Below are 25,453 nucleotides of genomic sequence, written 5' to 3' on the forward strand. Positions count from 1 at the left end.
AAGGTGCCGGGAGTCGGAAAGGGGACATCTGTCGCGACTCACATGAAAGCAGGGACGGTCTCGAGAGGAGCGGTGGAAGTGGTGATCAGCTGGCGAACACTGGACACGACTTGTTGGGTGCCTTCTTTCAACTTGCGTAGTGACAATTCCCACAAATTTTTCGCTTCAAAGGGGGCAGATGACCACCATTGCAAGTAAGGTTGATAGAGAATTAGGAGCAAGCCGCTGTGCTTGTTAGCAAAGGTGAATTGGCGAAAAATGTTGGCGTGAAGGAGCACATACTTTGAGATGAGGCGAATCAGGCACACAGTGCTGGCGTATGTGTTGTCACCAACATGGGTGCCAACCATGCGACATTCTTCCTCGAATACACGCTTCCACTCCTTCAGTCGAGTTTCAAACTTGGCAACCGTGGGCATTTCTTCGGTCTCGCTGATGCCAGGGGTCGTTGCTATCTCCCACTGCCGCGAAAAGCGAAACCGGCTTTGGTACTCGGCGATGTCGGCCTGGATCTCGCTCAGTCTGCAGAATGCCAGAAAGACGGCTATCATTCGCTTCTTGGCCTCGCGCGAGGAATAGCTGGGAAGCAATGCCTCGAGCCCAAAATCTTCCTCCTTTAGCATGCCCCTTACATTTTGCACTTGATGGAGCCGATGCGGCCTTCGCATTCCTGTTGCCAACATCCGATCACGGATGAGACAACACCACCAGATGATTGCCCGTCGGTCACCGGGGCTTCCAGCACTGGTCTGAATGTTCCAAATCGCCGCTTCGCGTGCGTGACGGTATGCGCGGTCTAGCCAGAAGCTGTTGACTTGGAGCTCGGTGTCGCAAGGGCTCCAGAAGGTCAGTAGAATTGTGACTTGTGCCAGGACATATGGTTTGGTGCAAACTTGGAAGCGGTAAAGTGCCTATGGGCAAATGGTTAGGGTCTAGTTCGCGGTGGAGACAGGGACGTAGTTACTCGGGTGAAATTGAAATGGGCCTTTTGGGCGTCATGAATCGAGCTGTACGGAGTCCGGTCTAGTTGATCTTGACTGACATGCTTCCTCGAGATCAGCCACACAATTCAATCGGCTGAGGCTAGACTTACCGCTAGGGCGGTGAACAGCATTGCCTGAAGCAAAGGCAGTTCAATGTACGAGAGTAACTCCCCGTCGGTCTTCGCAAGCCCATACAACGTAGTGAAACTATACTCGTCCACGACCGGACATACAGGATGAACGTGATGGAAATATAGCCTGATGAGGTCGTCTCGGATCCGTGCCAACGGCGCCATGCACGCATCAATCAACAAATCGATCGTGTCCTGTTGCGGGCCCCAGTGGTTTTGTGAGATGGTGTCCTGGTTGAACGGGAAGGTCGAGGTCTCCAAACTGGTGTCGCTCATCGTCCCTCCTTCACCATCGAGTTCGGGGGGCAACAACGAGAGCGCCGTGGTCATGTCGATCCCTGGCAGTCGCATCAGAGATACAGTGTCACAAGTAACCACTAGGGAGCTCTATGCCTAGGGGCCTGCTTACCGGACTCTTCGAACAGGGCATCAAGCTTCCGTTTCCGGGGCGGACTGCTCGTCGCCATGCGCGAGGTGGTGCAGTCTTTGAGATGGACATAGGATAAGCTGGGGGAGTCCCGGTTAGTGGTTGACATTGCAGAGCTTCTGGAAATGTGATAGGAATGGCAAGTCCAGAAAAGCGACAGAAGCAAAACGGGCGACAGAGGCGAGGCTGGGACGCTTCTGGTTTTGGGGGGCCCAGAGAGGGATTCAGGATTGGCTGCGATACCGGGAACGGTAATAGACGTATCATACGGTGTGGCGCGGGGTACTTTCGACTGGAGCTAGGCCCTCCGGGGACAGGTGGGAGCGGGGAGGGACCCGGTCACGGCTGGGCTCATTAGGTAGAGCCTCGTGACCAGGATGCTCTGTGCAATCGAGCAGAGATACGAGTATACGAGATAGATGGTACTAAGGTGCTTCCAAACATCTCGGGCATATGCAACGAGACTCGTCTCCGCCGTTGACCTGTTTCTCCTCGCCTTTGCCAGATCAAGACATTACCTACGCTCCCTTGATGCAACGGCGAACGCCGATCTGGTCCATGAGCACACTGTCTAGCTACATAGAGATGTGAACCAGGAAAGGGCCCACCTGCTAATGCACAGCACAAGACCCCTGAGAAGGTCTGTCCACCTGTCAAGTGTGGAAGTGGTTCAGGGTCGCTAACGCATAGTGTCTTTATCGCGCTTCACCACGACACGTTCGACGGAGGGGAAATGAAGCCAAGCTAATGCGTCGCGTATCTCGGTTCCCTCGGCACCCACGTTTTCACTGGCACCAGACCGCCGAGGGATCCAAATCATGGTGTATTGAAATCGACCGAGGTGGCGAGGTGGTATGGACCCTGGTCATTCTCGCACCACATTCCAAGGTCTGGCCGCCCCCTGGGGTACCTCCACGGGGAGGATCTCGAGACCGGACCAACAAATGCCATTGCTGGACGGAGATGCGGTATAAGTATTCATGGACGAACGAGGGTTGTAAGCACTCTCGGCCGCTTCCCCAGTATCCAACGGTCTTTTTGTGCCACTTCCGCAGCCGCCATGACCACCCTCAACTGGGGCAACTTCGCCATTTGCTTCGCGGTCTCGCTGGGCCAGCTTTGCTTTGCCTATCCTTCCTCCATCATCAGCACCACTCTCGGACAGCCAGCTTTCTTGGAGTATTTCAAACTCCTCGACAGCGAGGGGAAGATTAGCTCCGAGGGCAACTCGCTCATTGGCGCTTTCAATGGCGTGTTCCAGGTACGATTGGTCCCCTTCCCCCAACCCAGACCGAGTCTCACCAATATCCTCCCAGGCTGGATCTGTCTTCGGCGTTGTCATTGGCGGATATGCCATGGCCAAATGGGGGCGCAAGCGTGCCATGCAGGGTCTTTCCGTCGTATCTGCTATCAGTGGTGCATTGCTAGCTGCCAGCCAAAACTCGGCCATGTTTACCGTCTTCCGGTTCTTTAGTGGCCTTGGAAGCTGGGCTTTTCTCGTCATCAGTAAGTTGTTCCAAGTCGGTTCAGCCCCCCAGAAATGGAGGTTGACCTTTATGGTAGCGCCCGTCTACTGCTCGGAGTTGGCCCAGCCACAGTACCGTGGGCTCATGGTTGGGATGAATGGCGTCATGATCGGCCTGGGCTATTCAATCGCATCCTACATCGGCCTTGCATTCTTCTATTCGCACAATAGGACGGCACAATGGCGAGCACCGCTGGGCCTGGCACCCTTCTTCCCAATCCTCATGGCTATCGTCCTTTGCTTCATTCCGGAGTCCCCTCGCTACTTGCTCATGCATGGCGAGGTCGACAAAGCAAGGGAGGTCGTGTCGAAGCTACATGCCACCAAGGACGATCCTCAGCAAGAATTCGCCCGATCAGAGTTCTACCAGATGCAGAAACAGGCCGAGGCCGATTGCGAGATGGAAACTTCGTGGACAGGAATCTTCCGCAAGCCCTCGTACCGCAAGCGCATGCTTGTGGGGATGGGCTTTGCTTTCTTCGGCCAGAGCACCGGCGCCTTTGTGGTGAACAACTATGTGAGATGCCCTTTCCTTCCCACATCTCGACTTCCTTGCTGACCGTGCGGAGGCAACCGTGATTTATAGTTCCATGGGATTTGGTTCCCGAGACCAGCTGATCCTGGCTTGTGGTTGGATCTCAGGTATGTGCCCCACCCACCCCAATCATTGTGTGGACCCTTTGTGGTATGTTCTGGCCAATGACAACGTCTAATTTGTCGCAGTCAGTATCTTTGGGAACTTGGGTGGAGCTCTCGTTGTGGACCGCTTCGGCCGCAAACCTCTGATGCTGTGGGCATTTATCGGTTGCTGTTTCTGTCTGACGCTGGAGGCGGCAATGGTGGCCAGGTACGCCGCCGCCGGCACGAACAAGGTCGGCTTGGGCTTTGCCCTCTTCGCCAGCTACGCCTTCTCGGTCTTCTACACCCCGGGCATCGACTGCAACAATGCCATCTTCCTGGGAGAGCTGTTTCCTAACCACATCCGGGCCAAGGCCGTGACCCTTTGCCTGGTCGTCTACGCTCTTACCGATCTCGTCTATCTCCAAGTGGCCCCGACGGCCTTTGAGCATGTAGGCTGGAAGTTTTATCTGGTAAGAGAACACAGCCAGTTTGTCCTTTTGGACTTTTTTTTTATTAACTGCTCTAGCTGTTTATCATCTTGTCAGCCCTGGGGGCGGTCTGGGCTTGGATCTTCGTGCCCGAGACGAAAGGGGTTCCACTGGAGGAAATGGCGGCGATCTTTGGGGATCCGGAGGATGTGGTCATCTACCTGCGAGAAGTTCACCTGGATCATGCCAACAACAAGTTGGTCATCGACCATCACGAGGTGGCGGAGAAGATCCCGACAACGAGTGTCGAGGTGCAAACAGAAGAACATCTGGGCCAGAAGACAGCTGAACCATAGCTGCCTCGGCGTGTAAGCATGGTTCTGCCACGAGGGCCGAGCTCGACGTTGACGCGGAGGGAGAGAAGCAGTATCAGCCTGATTCTAGATAAGAGAAGCAATACCCAAGTATTATTGGTGCACAGAACATCCTTCAAGCAAAGAATCCATAGCGAAAAAGAAAATGCACAAGAAACAGATGTACCCACTGGAGCATACTCGAAAACGGGTCGGGCAAGATTCTGAACAGTGAACGATAGCAATCGAAGGCCCCGCAACTCAAAAGACAAATTGTACTTTGACGATCTGCGACTCATGTTGTCTGTATATGTAGCTATCACAGCACGACTTGAGACGTCAAATCCTCGGGGAATCTGGCTGCGTCGACGCCGTTGGGTCTGGTGCCAATATGATACCCAGGCCTCACTTTGCCGGCGTCGAACTTGATCACGGGCGCCATGGCCCGGATCTTCTTGCCCGGACCAAGTGCCACCTCGGCCTCGCGATCCTCGAAGAACTCGTCTTTGAACAATCTCCCGGCGGCCGGACCTGCCCTGAGGCTGCGGAGCATTCGGGGAAAGGTGTGCCCCATGGTGTGCCAGTGCCGGAAGGGCTCGTGTCCGGTCTCGTCGCGCAGACGCCGAAAGACGGGATCTGGATACGTCCCTACGGAACGTACGAGCCACTGGTTGTAGTAGTTGAGTGCCACGTCCACGCCGTAGCTACCACCTTGCTTCCCCCGCCGCAGGAGCGCGATCAAAGTGCCACATATCCCCGCGAGACCAGTGCAGTAATCGCTATTGGGGAAGATGGGCGTCACCGGCTCGTCGAGCCCCAGCGCCTGACCATAGCTGTGGGCGCAGCCAGTCACCGCGTCACTGATTTGTTGCCAACCACTGCGATCCTGCCACGGGCCGTACCAGCCGTAGCAATTCTCTCGCACGTAGATGATGCCTCGCTCTCTGCCAGCACACAATTTCAGCACATCCTCTCGGCCAAAGCCAAACTTGTCGAAGGCTCCCGGCCGGTAGCCATTGATGACCACATCGGCATCCAGAATAAGTTCCCGGAATTGGGCCCGATCGCTCTCGGTTCGTAGATCGAGGTAGCAGTTCCATTTACCCCAGTTCGTGTCTGGGTGCAGGATACCATATTCTGGGAGATGAGGGCCCATAACACGCATCACCGACGCCCCCAACTCTGCTAAACCTCGCCCGATGGAGGGCCCGGCGAGTATCCGAGTCAAGTCCACCACCTTCAGTCCTGCAAGCGGGCGCAGTGGCGAAGTCTGAGGGGCATTCGGCCACCAGCACGGCGGTTGTTTGCTACCAGACTCTAAAAAGTCGTGGATCTCGAAAAGGTCAACGTGCTCGTTGGCTTTCCCGTGTTCGCTCGCCCAGTATTCCTCTGATGTAAGAGACACCTGTCCTGATTGATGATATATGTCGCTGACTCGACGTTGGAGCTCGGCCGAGGTGATCCTTGATGCGGCGGTCTGGTAATTCCGGACTGCTTCCTCATATGTCGAGACATCCAGGTCGAGCGGAAGGCCGAGAGCCTTGAGAGTCGAGTCGGGATTCAAATCTCCATGGCTCTGGAAAAACTTTCCATCCGAACATCGAAGCCAGTTGGAAGCGACTGCACGATGCAAGGATGCGTATAGTCTGTGCTTGTCACAAGGTGGGAAGTACTTTTCTATGCCAGCGTTGCCGGGGCTCAAATTGCCGTTCACCGAGACGTTCTCCCCCTGAGGATCGAGGGTCCACACGAGACAGGACATGATGAACAAAGTCGCATGGTCGGTGTCGATGGTCACCGCTTGGATTGGGAGGTTGTACTTCCGATGCACCAAGACGTTGATCAGCATTGCCTCCAACATTTTCAGCGCCGACACCGACTCGGCCTGCCGCCAATTGATCGGTACGCTAGGAACATCTGAACCCTTGAGAGTCACTGGAAATGCGGCGTTGAAGCACTCCTCGGGGAGGAATCTCCTTATTCGGGGGTTGTTGAGGATTTCCGTTTCAAATACCTTGAGTGTCTCCTCCTGGACGTTGTAGCGGCCGTCAGCCTTGCCGTCGCAGGTGCCGTTGCCAACGACATGCCCATTGCCATTCTTTCTGGACTCGTCGGAGACGTCGGAAGTAGACATGATCGCAACGTCGTGTGATAAATGTTTGGGGTTGATAGACGTCGTGTAGAATCTGCCAATGCTGGAAAGCAAGACCCTGCCAGGAACTGTTGAAACTCTCGGCGGCCGCTATACTTCGTACTTCGTATTCGAGTTGTCGGTGGATCTTCAGCATGCATCTTGGCGTTGATCGACCATGCCCTCCGCCTTCTGAATGCTCCGAGGCTCTAGCACAGCGAACCGCGGCTTTTCACACCACCGCGGTCGTGGCTGGCGTACTAGGAAGCTTGTGACAGCCTCGGCGAGTTCTAATGACTATAGAAGATAGACAGACTCCACGGACTCCAGACTCTTCATTGCACCTTGTATTTGTGACCATTAAGCGTTGCCCAGCCCCTAGAGCTTATTTCCACCACCTTGTCGCTGGGCACATCATGCGGTTTGACGCTTCCTCCAAGGCGTTGCCTAAACGGTCGGAGCTTCCTTCCATCGAGGGAGCTCCAGACGGGGCTGCGTGGTTCTGGGGAGACAATGATGAGGTACCCAATCTCTAAGCTTCCTGTCAAGCCAGAAATCTTATCATGGTCAGCTCGGGCGCCTCAATCTCCTGACACCAGAGCGCGTCGCGTCGGCCACCAAGTTGATCCGCGACGGCAAGATAGTCAGTCTTAAGTGAGTGGCGAAACATCATCTCGCAAACGACGAAACCTAACCACCACGTCCAAGTTGGCGTGCAGACTATCCCAACCCGCCAGCCTTTGGCAGACAGGGTTTCCAACACACTATTGCCCCGATAGGAGAATCCGGATATGACGACTTGTACAACATGAACACACAGAGTGGATCACAGGTTCGCAGTCCTTGAAAATGGCGTTGTCCGTATCCTAGAATGACCGATTCGCGTACAGTGGGATGGGTTTCGGCATGTAAGACTGCAACTTTCGTTCTCAAAAGGAGTAAACTCTTATTCCCCTGAAAGGTCGGCCTCAAGCACAAAGACAGCGTTGTTTTCTACAACGGAGTACGTATCATCTATCCCGTCGTTACACAAATGTGTGCTAAAAGGAAACGTGTAGCTTACCAGGGAGGATGTCACAAACACAAAGGCGCATTCTGGCGGGATGCAGGCGTGGTCCGAGCATGGAATAGGTAAAGTCCACCCCCTCTCGATCGAGCGACGGGATGAGAGCTCTTATGAAATGTCTCGATAAAGGGGGCCGCGGCGTTCTCATCGACTACTGGGACTTTGTGGGAAAGAACTATGACCCGACGACAACACATCGGATCGCCCTGAGCGACATTCGCGCCTGTGCAAGGAAGCAGGGGGTCGAGTTTCAATACGGAGACGTGCTCATCATCCGTTCCGGCTTTGTCGAAACCTACAACAACCTGGACGACAAGGCGCGGGCGCACCTGGGCACGCTGAAAATCCCGGAGCATACCTTCGTCGGCGTCGAGCAGACCGAAGAGATGCTCGACTTCCTCCACGACAACTACTTCAGCGCCGTAGCGGGGGATGCCCCGGCGTTTGAGGCCTGGCCCCGGCAATCCATCAACCTCCACCAGTACCTAATACCCCGTTGGGGCGTGCCGATCGGCGAAATGTGGGACCTGGAGCAGTTGGCCGAGACGTGTAAACGCAAGAACCAATATGCCTTCTTCTTCGCGAGCGCCCCCGCGAATGTGCCCGGTGAGTGGACGTCGACAGCGAGACTTCGCAATCCGGGAACGTGATCTGCTGACGAAGGGAAACCGTACAGGCGGTGTGGGGAGTCATCCCAACGCCATCGCCATCTTCTAAAGTGGCCTAGAAATTTTCAGCTAAATGTGTGAGACAAGGGCACGAGCTGGTCCTTTGAGATGCGTGTAAAGGTCAACAGTGCTGTGCTTGACCTAGCCCGAGGCTGAGTAACTAATCGTTAGGAGCCATGATCGAAAGTAAATGAAATTGACGTTGTCGTGTCATCTATTATAAGATCCCACTTGGTGAGGCTGGAGCTTGATACGTCCATAAGTCTGACTTTGCGAAGACGGGGCACTACGAACAAAATTCCTCTGTCGTTCAACAAACAGCCCTTGAGCAAGATCGTGAAATGGTCAAGATGTCGCTTTCGCAGGAAGATGTCTTTCGCTCGGGACCGTGATAGTGCAATAGGGTCTAGCGGCCGGTCTGTAGTATTATTACGGCAAGACCTATACCGAGTATGTAGCCAGCAGTAGTCGAGGAAGCTAAGTCAGCCGAAGAGCTAGCTCGATCCATATGATAAGATATAGGGCCTAGCTTACTCAAGGAGATAGATCAGGCTGGACACGAGGCTTGGTTATGTAATATTCGTAAATCTATTAGTTATCTAGTGATCTATTTCACAGATACTTGGTAGCATAGATGATGACGAATTCCCTTTCTATATGGATGGTTGACTTGATCGAGCGACATCGAGATGTCTTATTCAGCCCGTGAAGAGACAGCCTCAACAGCACGGCTGGCCTACACCGTCGCCGACGTTAACTGCGGCGTCGGAAGCCTGGGGATGAGACACAAGGTGGAACTGTAGCCTTCCATCAACTTGTTCATGGAATGGCTAGTGGGGACATCAAGCCTTCCTGGAAGAGGTGAAGAAGAGCAGCCCGTTTCTCTATGACCACAGATCAACTACGGCTCTACCCACGATGCTTCCGTCCTTCAACAGCCGGATTGCATGCGGCAACTGCTCGAGAGGGAATCTCCTGGTGACGGGAGTGACGAGGCCTTGCGCACAGAGATCCAACACCTCCGCCGTGTCCCCCAGCGTGCCGACCATGGCGGCCTTGATGGTGACATTCTTGGCGATCAGGTCATTCGGGTCGCCGCCGATGTTTGCCGTGCCGGTGGGGGGCATGGCGACGCAGACCACGGTGCCTCCGAGGCGCAGAAACCCCGGGGCAGACGCGTAGCTGGACGGATGGGCCGACGCCACGATCACCGCGTGGGCGCCCGTGCCGGTGAGCGCCATCGTGGTCCGGACCGGGTCGGCGCCCGACGCGATATCGACGAACTCGACAGCTCCCAGCGACAGGCAGAGGTCGCGTTTGGCGGGCCCGCCGTCGACGGCGATCACCCGCGCGCCCATCGCCTTCGCGATCTGGATGGCGAAATGGCCCAGCCCGCCCCCGGCACCCAGGATCACGGCCCACTCTCCGGCGCGGAGGCCGCTCTTTTGCAGCGCGGCGTAGGACGTCGTGCCCGAGCACATGAGCGGCGCGGCGTCAAACAGGTCCACGGCGGCGGGGATCCGGGTCGCGTAGATGGCGGGGACCGCAATGTATTGCTGATACGTGCCCTCCATTGTGATCCCCGTGAACCGGGCCTGCGGGCAATACTGCTCGCGGCCCTTGATGCAGCTCTCGCAGGTGTGGCACACCCAGGAAATCGGCTTGACCCCAGCTCGGTCTCCAACCTGCCATCCGGTGGTGTCGCTGCCGACGGCTTCGACGATTCCGGCGCCTTCGTGGCCCACCGTCTGCATCTGCGTCTGGAAGGCGGTCCATTCTCTCGACATCAAGGAGAGGTCCGAGTGGCATAACCCGGTCGCGTGGAGGCGGACGAGGATCTCCCCTTTGCCGGGCTGAGGTTTGGGCTTGTCAACGATGTCGATTGTGAAGTCCTTGCCCGGGTTTCGGACGACCGCTGCACGCATCGTAGACGCCATGATAGTGCTTGGTGTCGTTGTATCAGAGGGGAGGAAACCAGGTGTCTGCGCGACGAAGGACACCAGATAATTCTACAGCAGTCCACGTCGAAGCAGTAGTGCTCTAGTTTCCATCCGGGGTTTGAAGTATTCTAAACTAGCACAACTTGCAAATACATGTTGCGGCCATCCCAGCATTCGCTGAATCCCTCCCTCGATGCTAGCTCGCGTCCATGATGGAGGAGTGGGGTCGCCAATTGGTCCAATACTACTGCAACCGCGGCTCCAGCGATCACTCCGAGGCTCTACGAGGTACAGATCTATGGGTCCAGTACGCAGCTCCTAACCCCGACTGCTGGTTTCGAGATTAAACCTAGGCACCCAGTAAAGCCCAAACGACGTATGGATGCTCCCTGACACATCCGGACAGATGGCGAACACAAGACCTGGAGTCCTTTATCTAAATGCCAACGTGACGAAACCGCCGAAATGATCGGAAGCCAGCAACCGCCATCAGGGCAGGATCTTCCATTCAGGAATCCACATTCCAGGATCTGAGACCGTCAACATGGCGAACGGTGTCCTCGACGGCCCTAATATCGAAACGCGGTGCTTCATCAACAACGAATTCGTGGAGGCCAAAGAGACCTTTGCCCTCTACAACCCGTCGACCGGCAAGCTCACAGCGAATGTTTGTCAGGGAGGGGCCGATCTGGTCGACGCAGCCGTGGATGCGGCCGAAGCTGCGTTTCCGTCTTGGGCGGCGCTGGATGCGGCGGCGCGAGCGAAATGTCTGATCCGGCTGGCAGACCTCTTGGTCGAGCACGCGCCGCAACTGGCCCAGCTGGAGGCTGTCAGCATGGGCAAAGTGGCGGCTTTCTATCCCCCGGAGGTCCAGTGGACTGCCGATATCTTGAAATACTTTGCCGGCCTGGCGAGGGAGGTGCACGGGGAGACGAGTCTGACGACCGCGGGGCTGATCAACATGACCTTTGTCCAGCCGTACGGTGTCTGCGGCGCCATCATCCCCTGGAACGGGCCCTTGGTCGCCATGTCGTTGAAGGTCGGGCCTGCCCTGGCGGCCGGGAACACTCTCGTCCTCAAGCCCTCGGAGAAGTCCCCCTTGACGGCGCTGTACATGGGCAAACTCATCATCCAAGCCGGGTTTCCACCCGGGGTACTGAACATCCTGCCCGGCCACGGTCGCGTCACTGGAGCCGCCATCGCCAGCCACATGCGGATTAGAAAGCTGGCCTTCACCGGCAGCACGCGGACGGGGCGGATCATCAAGAAGCTCGCGGCCGAGTCGAATCTCAAGGACGTCACCTTGGAGCTGGGCGGCAAATCCCCTCTGATCGTGTTTCCCGACGCGGATCTGGACGAGACTGTGGCCGCGGCGGCATTCTCCATTGCCCAAAACTCGGGCCAGATCTGCATGGCGAGCTCGCGCGTCTACGTGCACGAGTCGATCGCCGATGACTTCGTGCACGCCTATGTCGCCGAGTTCAAGAAGATCATGGGCCAGGCAGGAGATGCTTTGGACGCAAAAACCACGCATGCACCGCAGGCGGACGCCCAACAGTTCGAAACGATCATGAACTACTTCGAGACCGCCAAACGCGAGGGCGCGACCCCCATCACCGGCGGTCGACGGATCGGCGAACAAGGCTATTTCGTCGAGCCGACGGTGTACCTCAATCCAGGCCACTCGGCCACGATCAACCGCGAAGAAATCTTCGGCCCGGTCGCCGTGGTGAACACCTTCGCCTCGGAAGAGGAGGTGCTGAAACTGGCCAACGACACCGAATACGGCCTGTATGCGTCAGTCTTCACCAAGGACCTCTCCCGAGCGTTGCGGTTTGCCAGGCGGCTCGAGTCGGGAATGGTCGGGGTTAATTGCACGTCGCCGACGATGGCGTTTGATCTGTCGTTCGGGGGTACCAAGCAGAGTGGAGAGGGCCGGGAATCGTCTTTGAAGTCGCTGCTCGCGTGGACCGAAATCAAGACCGTTATGATCAAGGCCTCAGCCTGACGAAGGTGTGGTAGTCAACGGGGGATTCTCTTTACAGACGAGTCACGTCGAACGAGAAGTCTTCTCGAGACTTATTCGATGCGTTATGAATCACTCCACACGATTTGGCGTGTTCACGGCATCGCAGGGTCTGGTGACTATTTGTAGAATAGATGATAGAGGTAGAGGCAACAGGGCAGAGCGTGTCAAGCGCACCGATTGAAAGCGAAACCAATCACAAGCCTCCCAAGGTAAACACAGGGGCACGATTGAGATCGAAGGTGATTGTTCAGCTGATCCTGGATCTTCACTGGCGTTGGAGTCGCTGGGATAGTTCTGGGAGGAATGGTGAGTGCCACGGTGAGAGGGAGGCTGACTGGGTTATAAAGGCGGCACGGCCAAGGTGAGCCGCATATAGATAGACTCGGTCGATGCTCGACTCCAAATCGCGTCTTTACTCGTCCTTTGGTTGCCCAACGCCAAGACTGTGACACCGCATCATCCTCCTCTAAACCTCTCGACCCGTTTTCCAACATTCTAGGGATGTCATCCTTCAGAAATCCAGCAATATTTTCCACGTACGGCAAAAAGTGATCTGGCTGTCTTTCCTAATGTGCCTTTACACGAGTCAGACTGTCTGGCATCCCTGAAATGTAAAACGTCGATGAGTGAGTCGTGAGAATTTCCCCATGAGTACGCCCCCTTGCGAACAAATCTAGCTGGGAGATAGATGGCGGACCCGCACTCACTCGCCTCGGCGTCGATGCCGGTCGTGTATGCGTTTGGCTCCAACGGGTCCGGGCAGTTAGGGATCGGCCACGCGGAAGACGTGTCGCAGCCCGAGAGGTGCCTGTTCCACACTCGCACTCGCGCGAGGTCAGATGTGTCCAACGGCGGTCGAAACCCCGACAGCAGCAGTCGCTCGGCTCGACAAAGCACTCCGGGACAAGGGTGTGATGTCAAGAAGATTGTCGCCGGAGGGAACCATACCCTCCTCCTCACGACGGATGGACGTCTCTTCGTTGCCGGAAAGACCGGCATGGCCTACGACGACCTGGCTGGAGAGATCGAGTCTAAATCCAGTGTGGTGTTTGAAGAGATCACCCATCGTGTTTCCACGGTGGCGATCTCGGAAAGGAACATCGGAGTGGACAGGGTCGTAACCGACATTGCGGCGTCATGGGAAGCTTCCTTCGCGGTCGTAGATTCTAAGATCATCGTCGGATGGGGAATCGGTATCAAAGGCGAACTCGGCCTAGGGCCTAATATCACTTCTACGGGTGGGCAAGTCAAGAAGATATTTGAGGTTGACTCAGCTTCCAGTAGTGGCGAAATTGTCGAGATCGTTGACATTGTGGGCTCTATGGCGCATGTTGTTGTCTTTCTCTCGGATGGAAGGGTCTACGGGTGGGGAACTTGTCGCAAAGGCCAGCTTGGAGAACAGCTCAAGACGGAGAAAATCCTGTGGTGTCCCAGAAACATTGGTTCAGGGGTCGACGGAGAGGAGTTACTGCCTTGGGTACCGGAGAGAGCGGTGCTCGGTAGAGAGTATACCGTCTTCGTCAAGACGGGGTGGAAGCCAGCCATCTGGGGAGATGCAAGGTTTTTCGACAAGAACGACTTTCAGTTGATCGTGGAAGAAGACGACGTGGTCGCTTCTGGTTGGAGTTCGATTCACATCCTGTCGCGAACACGGTCTGAACAGTCGTTGCAGGGTGCAGGCAGAAATGACCACGGCCAGCTTCCTCCAGCTAGCCTCCCACCTGTGAGAACTGTGGCGGCGGGGAGTGAACACTGTGTCGCCCTGACCAGGGACAACCAAGTCATTGCTTGGGGCTGGGGCGAACATGGCAACTGCGGTGAGACGCTGGATCAGAGAGGAAATGTGGTCGACCGATACAACCTGATTTCTTTGCCAACACTTGGTCAGGAAATTGTTACGAAGAACGTGGCGGCTGGTTGTGCCACGAGTTTCGTAGTTTGCGGGATGAAAGGCGGGTGAGTCTCAACAGGCGCTTTCGGTCAGTCGAAAATCCCCTTCACCTGCGACAGTCGCTGCGTCGGAGCAATCTCAACTGGAAACCGTGACCTTGTCAGATTCGACGTCCGATCGTGCTGCTCTTGCTCCGTTATCGAGGCGAAAGAATGGAATTCGGAATCACGAATCCGCCGCGTCGAGTTCGATGCCGACGCCGCGTTGTCCGCGGATTCATCCCACTTCACAATGTCGGGCTCTTCATCAAAGTTGGGTTCGTCCCATTGGTGGTCGTCGTCATCGGCGGGAATGAAGAGGCTGTGTGGATCGATGCTTATGGAAGGCGTTGGTGCTGCAGCGTGCGAGGGAGCAGGATTTTCCGAATCTGCTTGAGCAGATGTTGACTGTGTAGGCTGATCTCGACTGGGTAAGGAACTGCGCGCTGGAGGCGGCATACTGGCATTTGCGCTTCGCGGGGGTCGAGCATTCAGAGCCGAGGTTTGTGAGGCTGGGTTTGCTGCTTCAGGAGGGCGCGATGAAGGGCGCGATGAAGGGCGCATGGAGAGATCCCGAGCTGGCGTTGCTGCGGTCGATGTACTAGTTGGGACATTTGCAGAACCTCTCGTCATGAGTGTGAACTCTGCTTGGAGTCCATTCTCTCCGTAACTGAACTGCAAGGGCCGATTGCCTCGCGAATATCTTGCGGTCACTTGAGAATGCATGGTCTCGGCATGGGCTACGATCGCTCGGAAGTCTTTGACCACAGTGCCGATATGTAACCCTTCTTGGACATTGAAGTCGCTGAAATCTTTTCGCTCGAGGGCCACAGAGGTGTGCATGGGCTGCTTGAGGATTTCTGTGGGAATGTCAATGGGAAGCGACGACAGCGAAATGGAACATACCTCTTCCAGCTTGAATCTTCTCTGTGTAGCTGGTGAAAGTCACTTTTCCATTCTGAAAATACCAATCCAGCTGGTCCGTTTTGGGACCGAAGTATTCGACTATATCCCGCAGTGTCCGCGATGATATGGACCAGTAATTAGGAGAACCAATCTTGTCGAACGCCGCATGGAGGATTTCGCCGGACTCGTAGAACAGGCGATACGTCTTGACAACGCCCTGCCGGCAATTTAAACGGAACACCAGCCGGCATTCTGCTTGGTCCGGGTTATCCTGGAGCTCGCAGTCGCAAGTCTCAAGGGCAGTGTCCTTGTCCCGCTGGTCGCCCAGGCGGCGCTTGAAAATGGACAGGAGAGCCTGGACTGTTATGAGTTTCGTCCGATGAGGACCAGACCAAATGGCTTACCCGAATTTGAAGCTTGCAGGACCATTGCTTCGGCAGCGCAGGGCCCGATTCAGTCGGCGGACCCGGAGAAAAATGGTATTTGTCGAAGAAGGCCGAGCTGAGGGTAAATGCAGCATGAGCTGTTTTGGAGATATTCAGACTGGAAAATCGAAGCTTCACGGACTTGCGTTAGTGGTTGACCTGATTTTATCCTGCTCCCGAGTCTGGACGTACAAACTGAGGTGTCGCCTCGAGGGAAACATCCTCGTCGAACTTTGCCAGGCAGGTGAGAAGATCGTGAAAGTATGCAGCCCCAGAAGGAGCCACAGTGAACAAGAGAGTCGGCATATGGTTTGTCGACGCAGGTGGTGAGTGTGAAGAGTGACAAGTGGTGAAGCAGGAAGACGCGGGTCGACGCGTACATGGGGTGATGTCATTTCAAACCTCGACTCTCTGCGACTCTCGGACGAGTCTCCAATGCCAGCTTTTCGCGTATCAGTTGTTCGATTGACATCGCGTCTTCTCTATCGAAGTTAAGTTTTATCCCAAGCCGTAACTAGCCCAGTATCTTCTCTCCGACTCAAATCGCTTCCATCATCTTGATCAAACGCTTGCTTCTTAGATTCCGCTATCGCTGGCACTGTTGCCCGTGCGTGCTTCGAGGACTGCACGATGTCTGTCTATCAGGGCGCCAGCCTTCCGGATGAAATTCTGTCCTTGATATGTGAGGAGCTGGGAAGCGAGAGGGAATTTGGCTCGCTCTACACATGCGCTCTGAGTTCCAAGTCTTTCGCAGACCCCGCGCTTCGGACTATGTATCAGTAAGTTCGACAATTCCTTTCGCCCTCCTACCATGATCTTGGCGATTGACGTGCCGCAGACTACACCAGCACTCTCCAGCGTTCGAGCAGAGAGATGACCTAGAAGTCCGGCAACGGCCGACCGACTTCGCGACCAAGGCCGCTGAACAGGCGCAGTTCTACCGGAAATGGACGGTATTATGGCGCTCGATCATTCTCTCGAGCGTCGACGATCACGCTACTTACAAGCCCTACTGTCGCTACATCAAAACCTTGGATTTCCGGAACTTGTCGTTGATGTTGGAAGACCTTAAGTTCACAGGCCCTGTCCGGAAGCAGTTCTTTGCCGGGAAACTCCAGGCGTTCCATTTCCCCAAGGTTGAATACAAGAGGCAGGTGGTGGACGTCGTTGCCACAGTTAATGCCATTGGAGATGCGGTGACCACCAAGACGACGCTGCTGGAGGAGATTGACGGCCACATGGGCCCGGGATTCTTGTCAAGGTGGATATCTCGATCGCCAAAGCTGCAGACCATGGTGCTTTGGAAAGGCGACGCCCTGGTCAACGGCGCTGGGGCTGCACTTGCTGAGCATTGCGATAATTTCCACAGCTTGACTTTACATGAGTGGGAGTCTCCAGATGCGGATGAGGCATTTGCCACTTTCCTGAACGAGCTCAAACCCGATACGCTGAGGTACTTTGAAATGATCAGCAACAATGATCTTGGCCAGCGATCCTTTCAAGCGCTCGGCCGGCACAAGACACTACAACAACTGGATCTGGGGAGTCTGAATCAAGATGCGGTGCGAAACCTGAACGCCCTCAAGGACTGCACTGAGATCCAGACACTGAAACTCGACGACAGATATGGAAATATCCAGCTGGAGCTTCGAAACAACGATGTATTCCTGGAAGTCGTCGAATGGCTAAGCTCTTGCAAAACCCTCTGCGATCTCAGCCTGAAGCAATTCTTTGATGGGCCCGCTCTACTCTCCAGAGTATTATGTTCCCCCAGTGTGAGGTTGACAAGGTTATCCCTCGAAGGCTATACCGTACGCCACACCAATTCTCAGTTGTTCCACACTGCGTTGGCTGAGCAGAGAACCCTCGAGTCGGTGTGGCTCAAAGGAAATGGTGAAGATACGATGCCGGATGACCTACAATTCATGGTTGAAGGGTTGTGTAACTTGACAAATCTGAGGGAACTTGTCTTGAAGGATGTCTCGGATGAGTTCTCGGAAGAGCACATCATTTCTCTCGCTGTCAGCCTACCACTTCTTGAAGACTTTTGGACAAGTGGAGGCGAAGTATCGGCCGACATCCTCCAACCCCTTGCGAACCTCAAATACCTGAAGAACCTTACGTTGTACGCCATGACTCGGTTCACCTCGGGGGCCATCATGGAGTTCTTGATGAGTCTTGATCCTGAGAAGCAGAAGGGGTTCAACCTGTCGCTGATGGCCGTTGATCCTGATTATGATTTGACCGAGGATTCGCAGGAGATGATTCGCGAGTATATGCGAGCAAACCTCGATGGCAAATTTGACTTTGTCCTATGGCGTGAGGCTGACCCAAGCGATAGCGAGGACGATTGATCGAACTTGGGTGCTATGAGTCAGCCGCTCTGCGTAGACACCAATGCACTTCCGGGAAAGCACGACTCTCAACATCTTGGTTGACAAATATCGTGCGACTTGTGTGCTTAAACCTATGGGGTCGTTGGTACGACATAGGCCAATGAAAGCTGCCCTGGAGCTCTAGCCTCAAGACTTTGTTGGCTGAGCATGACACTGAGGTGCATGATAGGCCTGGTCACATCAAAAAGCGCTTCAGCTGGACTGTGGCGATGATGGCTCTCCGCTTCAGAGACTTGCCAATCCTTCTGACGCTGGGCTTGGTCTTGCAGTGGACAACTTTTCCTGGCCCAGAGCGTCGTCCAGTACCTGACAGAAGTGGAAGACATCGGCAAAGGAGTTGTACAAGGGTGCGGGAGCAACTCGAATGACATCAGGTTTCCTCTCGTCCACAATGACGCCTTCATGTTCGAGATGATTCAGGACTCCGTCAAGTAAGCCAGGTGCAAGTCGGATGCTTAGCTGTGCGCCTCTTTCTTCCGGGTTTCTGGCAGTGATGATGTTGAATTTCCCCGGTCTCTTCAACGCCATGGCATCCAAGAGTTGCTCTAGGTAGTTGGTTAAGCGCAGAGATTTCTCCCTCAGCTCCTTCATTGACGTTTCGTTGAATATCTGTAACGAGGCAACCACGGCCGCAAGATCGAGCGCGCTTGGATTGGACAACTGGTAACCTGCGGCACCAGGTCTGGGGACGAATCCTTCACAGACCAAATCAGCCGAGGAATATGAATCAAGGCTGTTGAAACTTACTATTCGTCATTTGGAACCTGCTCGATTTATCATCTCCCCACCAGCCAGTCAATCGCGGCCAGAACTTGTGGGTTGGACTTTCCATATCAACTTTGCCAAACTTCTCATTGATAAAGATGCCGGCCATTGCGCCCGGCCCAGAGTTGAGATACTTGTAGGTGCACCAAGCGGCAAAGTCAACGTTCCAATCGTGCAGCTTGAGGTCAATATTACCAGCGGCATGAGCGAGGTCCCAGCCAATCATGATGCCGTGCGAGTGAGCATGGGCTGTGATACGAGGGATGTCGAAGTATTGACCAGTATAGAATTGGATACCTGGTAGGAGAATCAAGGCAAGCTCCGAGGCGTGGCGGTCGATTGTTTGAAGGATTTGGTCAGTGGGTAAGGTGGGAAACTTAGGATCGATCGGTTCCAACAAGATCATTGCTTCTGCCGGGTCCAGACCGTGATGGATAATTTGCGATTCAACCGCATACTGACACTGTGGTCAACCGCACTTGTCTGAACTCCCAGGACACGGTCCTACTCACATGATCGCTGGGAAAAGCTTTGCCCTCGAGCAGAATCTTCCACCTCCCTTGGCTCTTTTGGCTGGGGCGGTAGAAACTCGACATGAGGAGATGCAGATTCGCCGTCAAGGAACCCATGACGGCCACTTCCGACTCAACAGCACCCACGATTGGAGCCATAAGTTTCGCGGCATGGTCATCGATGTGCAAAAACGGTTGGAGGGGACAGTCTGAATGCTCGACGAAATGTCCCAATACTCCTTTCGTGCGCCATTGTGTAAGGAAGGAGTTGACCAGATTTGCAGTCCTGACGGGCTGAAGACCAAGAGAGTTGCCGCACAAGTATGTGCAAGGCTGAGAGGGCGCTTCTTCGGGAGACTTGGCCAGCGTTGGCCTTTTCAGATCTGCCAGAGTCGGGATGTGAAATTCCGCGCGAAAATGAGACAGCGGATCTGCGGCATCGAGCGAGAGGGCGTAGTCTCGCGAAAATAGATCGATGGAGTGCTCAGTAGATGGCAGGGCCCTAGTTGCTGCGGACATGGTGGTCGGGAAAATGCACACTCTTCCGCAGTCCACAGAAGTGTTCGGCTCTAGAAATGATAGATGATTGCCCTGGGTGTAGGATTGTGTTCTTTTCTTCCCAAAAAAAGCCACAAGACCCTCACCGCTTGCAGGAGGTGTATCTACCTTAGTGTGTTAGAGCTGGCCGGTGGCGTCGACATCAGCGGATGGGCCACGATACCTGCGTACCTTTGGGAAGTGGTGACTCCTTTCCTTGCCTGGAGGTTGCGGACTCTAGGTCTATCGGATCAGCAGCCACTTGATCGTTCGGTGTCTGAGAACCCTGATGTGTTGTTAGGTGAAGGTTCTTTCTGCTGCGTCTTTTCTTTTTGTGGTCGTAGACTGCGCTGCCACGGCGTCGTTGAACCAGTCACAGTGGAACCAACGCAATTGTCAGCAACGGCCGCCGCCGAGGTTGTTCCGCCCGCCGCATCTCCATCGTCGTCATTTTTCGCCGACAGAGACCACGGGCTGCCCTGCACTCTACACGCCTGCAACGCACACAGAGATCGTCTCAGCACAAATGACAATGTCGCAAACCCCAATGAGACTCGCATTCCGAGCCGCACGTCCTCTACGGAGGCCACAGGACCCGACGACCTACCTGCGAGCATGTCGAGGCATCTCCAATGCCTCGCCGCACCCGATGACAAACCCCAGACGACAAGCTCCCTCCCGTCCCATGCTATCGCTAGAAAGGCAGAGCCTGACGGACAGAAGACCCCTCTCCTCTACGCCCGTTAGTCAGGCGACGGTGGTCGTGCGGAACCCGCGCGTCGACGACGACGGGCACGAGATGACCATCACCATCTCCGAGCGAGCTGCCAAACGCCTGAAGCAGATCACAAGCGCGCCGGCGCAGAAGAACACCCTCGTCTCTTCCACATCCTCACAGTCGTCGCCGCAAGACTCCCACCTCCGCGTCACGGTTACCTCGGGCGGCTGTCACGGCTTCCAGTACCTGATGTCCCTGGAGGACTCGTCCAAGATCGACACGGAAGAAGACACCATATTCGCAAACGACGACAAGACGGCGCCCGCAGGGCCCGGCAAAGCCGAGGTGGTCATGGACTCTGCGAGCCTGGAGTTGTTGAAGGGCAGCACCATTGATTTCACCCAGGAATTGATCGGGAGCCAGTTCAAGGTGGTGGGGAATCCGCGGGCGACGAGTAGTTGTGGATGTGGCACGAGTTTTGATATTGAATGAGGAAGACAAGACAGAACAACAGGGGAGATGGGGAGGATTGTGACTTGGCTGGATGGATGGCGCTGTGAGAAATTTGTGCGTCGGTTCTGGTCACTGGGGCAAGATTCACTGCTCAACAGAGACATTGGACACGTATGCCCTCTCGCAGCAGCGACGGCGGGTGCCTTCTAAGAGAGGATCTAGGCAGCTTGAGATATTATTCACATGAAGCGTTCAGCCAGCCTATACTATGAAAATTCTTTCCCCCTAAGCTTACAAGACCTTTGATGAGGAGGATAGTTACTGGGTTAGATATCTTGTATTGAAGGATTTGGAATGACATATGATGCCCGCGCATTTGCTCGGGTTGGGGAGAGGAGAGATGTCTAGAAGTGACAAGCCCAAAGAATGTCGGTCACAGTCAAGCTCGTTGGAAACCTGCGAAGCTCATTGGGTTCTTCCAGGCTCGCCCAGTTCTGTCCAGCTCGATGAGATCTGTCCACCACGTTGAGAAGCGCCATGTTCGTTGTAAAATCTGCCATACTCAAAACTCCTCGAAACCTGGGACTTCCCAGTCTGACTCGCAAAGTGCTGACCAGAGGTCCCACGAGTGAAGATTCAACATCATTTCCTTCTATCACAAGGGACCCTAGCATCCTGACCGTCGATAGAATCGAGTATTTCTATGGGTATGGACCCCGGCGTCTTAGGTTGTGATGCCGGTGTCGGCTTGATTGGGTGATTGTTGGCCTTTCGACTTGCAGCGTTCGCCTCTGAATGGCTTTCATCAATGCCACTGATTTTCTTCCACTTCTGAGCCAGAGCAGTAACAGTCTTGAGGTCATCTATTGCCTTGTCTGCCTGCTCACGCTCGCGAGCGATTGCCTCGTCCTCCACAACGACTACCTTGGAGTCATTCAACGTGAGGCGCGGGGCTTGCCAGGCCTTTGATGACTGAAAGGATTTCGAGATCTCCGCAATCTCTTTTGTGACGCGTTCCAAATCCTTCTTGAGCTTCTCAATCGTTTTGTATCGCTCGTCTCTCAGATTGCGGTATTGTAGCAGACTTCGTGCACCATCGATGATCGTGCTGATAACCGTATCACTGTGCCCTAGAATTGTAAGCGAAGACTTGATCCGATCGACCTGTATCGGCATTGGGAGTGTGAGCGGTTTGCTTTCATCGGCAGTGCTATCAGCAGTGGTAATTGCTGCTTCCATCGTGTTGTATGCGAGGAGAAAGGCTGCTTTCATGACATCGGAGTTGAGCTGGGACTATAAAAACAGTCAGCGACCGTACGACGATAGAATAGGGAGAACTTGCGATGGTTCGAGCTTCAGTCGCCGTTTGTCCGCCTTTCGTCTTGCTCACTTTAGACGGCCGGGATTCTGTTGCGTTCACCACATCGAGGAGACCACTCTTGAGCACGTCCGCATCTTTTGGGTCAAGCCAGAATTGCGAGAGCTGCGCAAAGTTGGAAAATGTCCCGAGAACAGAGCCAGGAGTGCCGCCACTTGCTCTAGTCATCGCCTTTCCTGCCTGCTGGCGTGCTTTGCAGCGCCGTTTCACTTGCTCGGCGTTGGGGACCATAGTGAGTGATCTGGCGAAAGCAGACAGACAGGAGAGCTGCAAATGAGGCGGGGGTATCCAAGGGCGTAGGGCTAGAAACCAACGCTAATAGAAAAGGTCAAGTCAGATGTTGGTCAATTTAATGCCAGCAGAGGAAAAGATCGGTGACCTGGCGTTTTGGGAAAGTTGGCACCAAAACGGGAGAAGGGATACCACAGAAGTACACACCTGCGTCAAGAGCCTTATGAAGTCCTTCCAGCTCGGCTCATCGGACCCCAATTCTCCCTCGGATTCATCTGGTACCTTACTAACTTGCCGCGAGACTTCTCCTTCCCCAGCTTCTCGTCGAACGTAATTTCCAGCTTGCTCAGTGGTAGAGGTGGGGGACTTCTGGATCGTGTGCGATTGCGGTTTGGTGATCTCTCCTTTTGGGCTGTCGCTTCTCCATTACCACCTTTCGGCTCAGATGATTCGCCACTCTTTGTCTCAAACATCGACTGCTCGTTCTCCAGTCGATATAAAATCCCTTGCAGCACAGTTTTCAGGTCGTCCTTAGTCTCGCACCTCCGAAGCTGGTCCCTTGTGGTGTCCTTCAATTCAGACACAACAGCTCGCTCCGACCCTCTAGCCCTCGCAAGGATCTGGAATCCTGCTGTGCCCCTCCTCACGGCCCCAACTTTGATAGGTGCCTTTGTCCGCATGAATTCTCGTATCACTTCCCACAATACGGGCCATGGGGCGTCCGTTTTGATACTGCCGGGCTTGCAATGAGATCTGGAGACTTTGTAGCCGAGACCAAGCAGGGCACCTCTCATCGCATCTTCCGAAGGTGTGGCGCAATGGATTATCTTTGCCAAATAAGTAGGCATGACAAAGAATGGGGCAACGTCTGGCTTGTTGGTCGCAAGTCGCGGTATTAACCTCGAGTCAGGCGTAGCTCTGTTCTTTGACTCTGAGACCGCTGCAGCATCTAGGCCCGAGTTACTGGGCATGAGATCCTCCTCTAGGGCCAAAGTAAGCATTCCCTCAATCCGATCGACAGTGGCATATGTGTCCTTGTCCAGGGTTCGGGCCTTCTCGAGCATCTTCTCAACAAAGTGCGGATTATGCAGGGGACCTGACCACATCGGACCACACAGGTGCATCGTTGAACCACAATGCTCACAGTTCCGGTTTGTGGACGGTGCTTGGGCGAATGAGAATTTGTAGAATGTGTCGCCTGATTTAGACGTCTGTGGCTGATTCCGAAGCAGAGGCTGTGTGACCCAGGCTCCACAGCCATGACCGCAGTTATAGACGGTCATGGAAGTACCAGCTAACAGTTTCACTTCCTGCTGCTTTCGGTGGACCCGAATGAAGATTCGAGCATAGTAGTCGATGTAAAGTGACAGAAGGGGCTCGATTGCAAGGCCATACTTTGCGGCAGACATCGCAACTCCATTGAGGATCAGCCTCAAACCGCCTTCGTGCGAATGTGGCCCTTTGATAGGAATTCCACCATACAGAGCGAATGTCTTTTCAGGATAGCCTGTCGAAGCAAAAACACCAGCATCCGTGCAGGTAATACAAAGCAGCCCACCATCCTGGATTGCCTGAAGACTGCAGTCGAAGAAAGGAGCTGCTGTCCCATACGGGTCAATGTCGATCACATCATAGCGATGTACATATCCTTCCGCAGGTCTCAACTGCTCGTTGCCAACTTTGCTATACATGAAAGACCGAGCGTCACCAAGGTTGGACCGGACTTTCTCTCTGACTTCGTTATGTTTAATGTTGAGTTCAATGCTCTCGACCGATGCCGGAGAGAGATCATTTGCGACAATGGTGGTTGCAAACGGTATTTCTTTGGCATACCTCAATGCTCGAAGGCCTGTTGCAGACAGGGCATCCAAAATAGAAAAGGGAAGTTGTTTCCTTGAGACTGCAGGAGGGCTGCCTCCAGATTCGGCAGCCCCTGAATGCCCATTAGTCTTTGGTTGCTGCCCTTCTCCTCCAGTCGCGTTACCCGCAGGATCAGCACTTATCTCAGCAACAAGCGGTTCTTCGTCATCTTCGTCGTGTCCGTTAGCTTTGGCCTTCTTTACAGACTCTTCCGGCTTATCATCGCCCACTAGATCTTCCAAGTGATCAGCCTTGCGCTTTCGAGTATTAGGCTGCTCCGATTCCTTGTTGGCGTCATCATCGACTTGAGTGGCTGGTGGGACATTGAGTTTTTTGGCGGCCTTCTTTCTTTTCGCATGCTGGTTCTTTTGAGTAACTCTTGCCTGCTTCTCCACCAGAGCACCTTCGCCATAGACTTTGATTGCAAGGACGGTCAAGTCTCGGTTGAACTGTTGGATGGGATTGTAGAAGACGGCCTGGCTACCCTCATCGTTGTTTTTGGAGTGTTTGGCTGACGAGGGCAATTCCTCTGCATAGGGAGCAAGTACTGAAGCTAGGCCTTCGCGGACGTGCCTGTATTTCTTGCCATCAATCATGATGGTCTCTGGAGTAGCCGAAGACGCCATGTTGGAGCGTGATGAGGTTGCGAAGATCCTCCTCTGCAAGATTGTGAAGTGTCCTTGGCCGTGACTCGCGAGCTTAGGCACAGCGTCGCGGATGAGATCGATCCGGATGAAAGCGAAACAACGTCCAATCCTCATCACCCAGCCCCTTTCCACCACTTAAGCGCAGTAGATTGTAGAGACTCCAGACGCCAATTTATGGACGTATCATAGTAGTAGCATTCGGAAGGGAGGCACCGGCATGGAGTATGCAAAGCCCGCGTCGAATACTTTTTTCTCCGAGAATCTGCCAAGATGAGATACTACAAAGAGTTAGTGGCAGCCTTGTGGGCTATCAAGCTAGTACATTTACGGCGAGCTCACTCAGCCTTGTTCAGCATCTCTACTCCTTACACGAGTCATCCTTCCTTCACACAGA

The 25,453-nt window shown here is 54.5% G+C and overlaps 8 protein-coding genes across 8 annotated transcripts; 3 read left to right on the forward strand and 5 right to left on the reverse strand.

Annotated features, from left to right (window-relative positions):
* Positions 1-38: 38 nt before the first annotated feature.
* PV07_04409 (uncharacterized protein) lies at positions 39-1,581 on the reverse strand (the record flags this gene model as incomplete). Its single annotated transcript, XM_016391210.1, has 4 exons — positions 39-911; positions 965-1,045; positions 1,094-1,452; positions 1,524-1,581. 4 exons carry the CDS (start codon positions 1,579-1,581, stop codon positions 39-41), a joined length of 1,371 nt encoding a protein of 456 aa, XP_016253112.1.
* A 10,864-nt stretch (positions 1,582-12,445) lies between these two features.
* Positions 12,446-15,881, reverse strand: PV07_04410 (uncharacterized protein). Its single transcript, XM_016391211.1, has 4 exons — positions 15,755-15,881; positions 15,542-15,694; positions 15,138-15,492; positions 12,446-15,091 (listed from the first exon to the last, which is right to left on the reverse strand). The coding sequence occupies exons 1-4, from the start codon at positions 15,866-15,868 to the stop codon at positions 14,283-14,285; spliced, it is 1,431 nt and encodes a 476-aa protein (XP_016253113.1). The 5' UTR covers positions 15,869-15,881; the 3' UTR covers positions 12,446-14,282.
* PV07_04411 (uncharacterized protein) lies at positions 12,992-14,379 on the forward strand. Its single transcript, XM_016391212.1, has one exon. It carries the CDS (start codon positions 13,024-13,026, stop codon positions 14,260-14,262), a length of 1,239 nt encoding a protein of 412 aa, XP_016253114.1. The 5' UTR covers positions 12,992-13,023; the 3' UTR covers positions 14,263-14,379.
* Positions 15,882-16,035: 154 nt separating the features above from the next.
* On the forward strand, positions 16,036-18,221 carry PV07_04412 (uncharacterized protein). The gene is made up of 2 exons (XM_016391213.1): positions 16,036-16,341; positions 16,401-18,221. Exons 1-2 carry the CDS (start codon positions 16,193-16,195, stop codon positions 17,914-17,916), a joined length of 1,665 nt encoding a protein of 554 aa, XP_016253115.1. The 5' UTR covers positions 16,036-16,192; the 3' UTR covers positions 17,917-18,221.
* Positions 16,291-20,099, reverse strand: PV07_04413 (kynureninase). The gene is made up of 4 exons (XM_016391214.1): positions 19,965-20,099; positions 19,236-19,897; positions 18,706-19,180; positions 16,291-18,653 (listed from the first exon to the last, which is right to left on the reverse strand). The coding sequence occupies exons 2-4, from the start codon at positions 19,752-19,754 to the stop codon at positions 18,184-18,186; spliced, it is 1,464 nt and encodes a 487-aa protein (XP_016253116.1). The 5' UTR covers positions 19,755-19,897; positions 19,965-20,099; the 3' UTR covers positions 16,291-18,183.
* Positions 20,100-20,242: 143 nt separating this feature from the next.
* On the forward strand, positions 20,243-21,382 carry PV07_04414 (uncharacterized protein). Its single transcript, XM_016391215.1, has one exon. It carries the CDS (start codon positions 20,299-20,301, stop codon positions 20,980-20,982), a length of 684 nt encoding a protein of 227 aa, XP_016253117.1. The 5' UTR covers positions 20,243-20,298; the 3' UTR covers positions 20,983-21,382.
* A 203-nt stretch (positions 21,383-21,585) lies between these two features.
* Positions 21,586-22,552, reverse strand: PV07_04415 (uncharacterized protein; the record flags this gene model as incomplete). The annotated part of the gene is made up of 2 exons (XM_016391216.1): positions 21,586-22,236; positions 22,334-22,552. 2 exons carry the CDS (start codon positions 22,550-22,552, stop codon positions 21,586-21,588), a joined length of 870 nt encoding a protein of 289 aa, XP_016253118.1.
* A 221-nt stretch (positions 22,553-22,773) lies between these two features.
* On the reverse strand, positions 22,774-25,173 carry PV07_04416 (N2,N2-dimethylguanosine tRNA methyltransferase; the record flags this gene model as incomplete). The annotated part of the gene is made up of 1 exon (XM_016391217.1): positions 22,774-25,173. One exon carries the CDS (start codon positions 25,171-25,173, stop codon positions 22,774-22,776), a length of 2,400 nt encoding a protein of 799 aa, XP_016253119.1.
* Between the last annotated feature and the right edge of the window lie 280 nt (positions 25,174-25,453).

Source organism: Cladophialophora immunda (assembly GCF_000835495.1).
Source record: "Cladophialophora immunda strain CBS 83496 unplaced genomic scaffold supercont1.2, whole genome shotgun sequence".
Lineage (NCBI taxonomy): Eukaryota > Fungi > Ascomycota > Eurotiomycetes > Chaetothyriales > Herpotrichiellaceae > Cladophialophora > Cladophialophora immunda.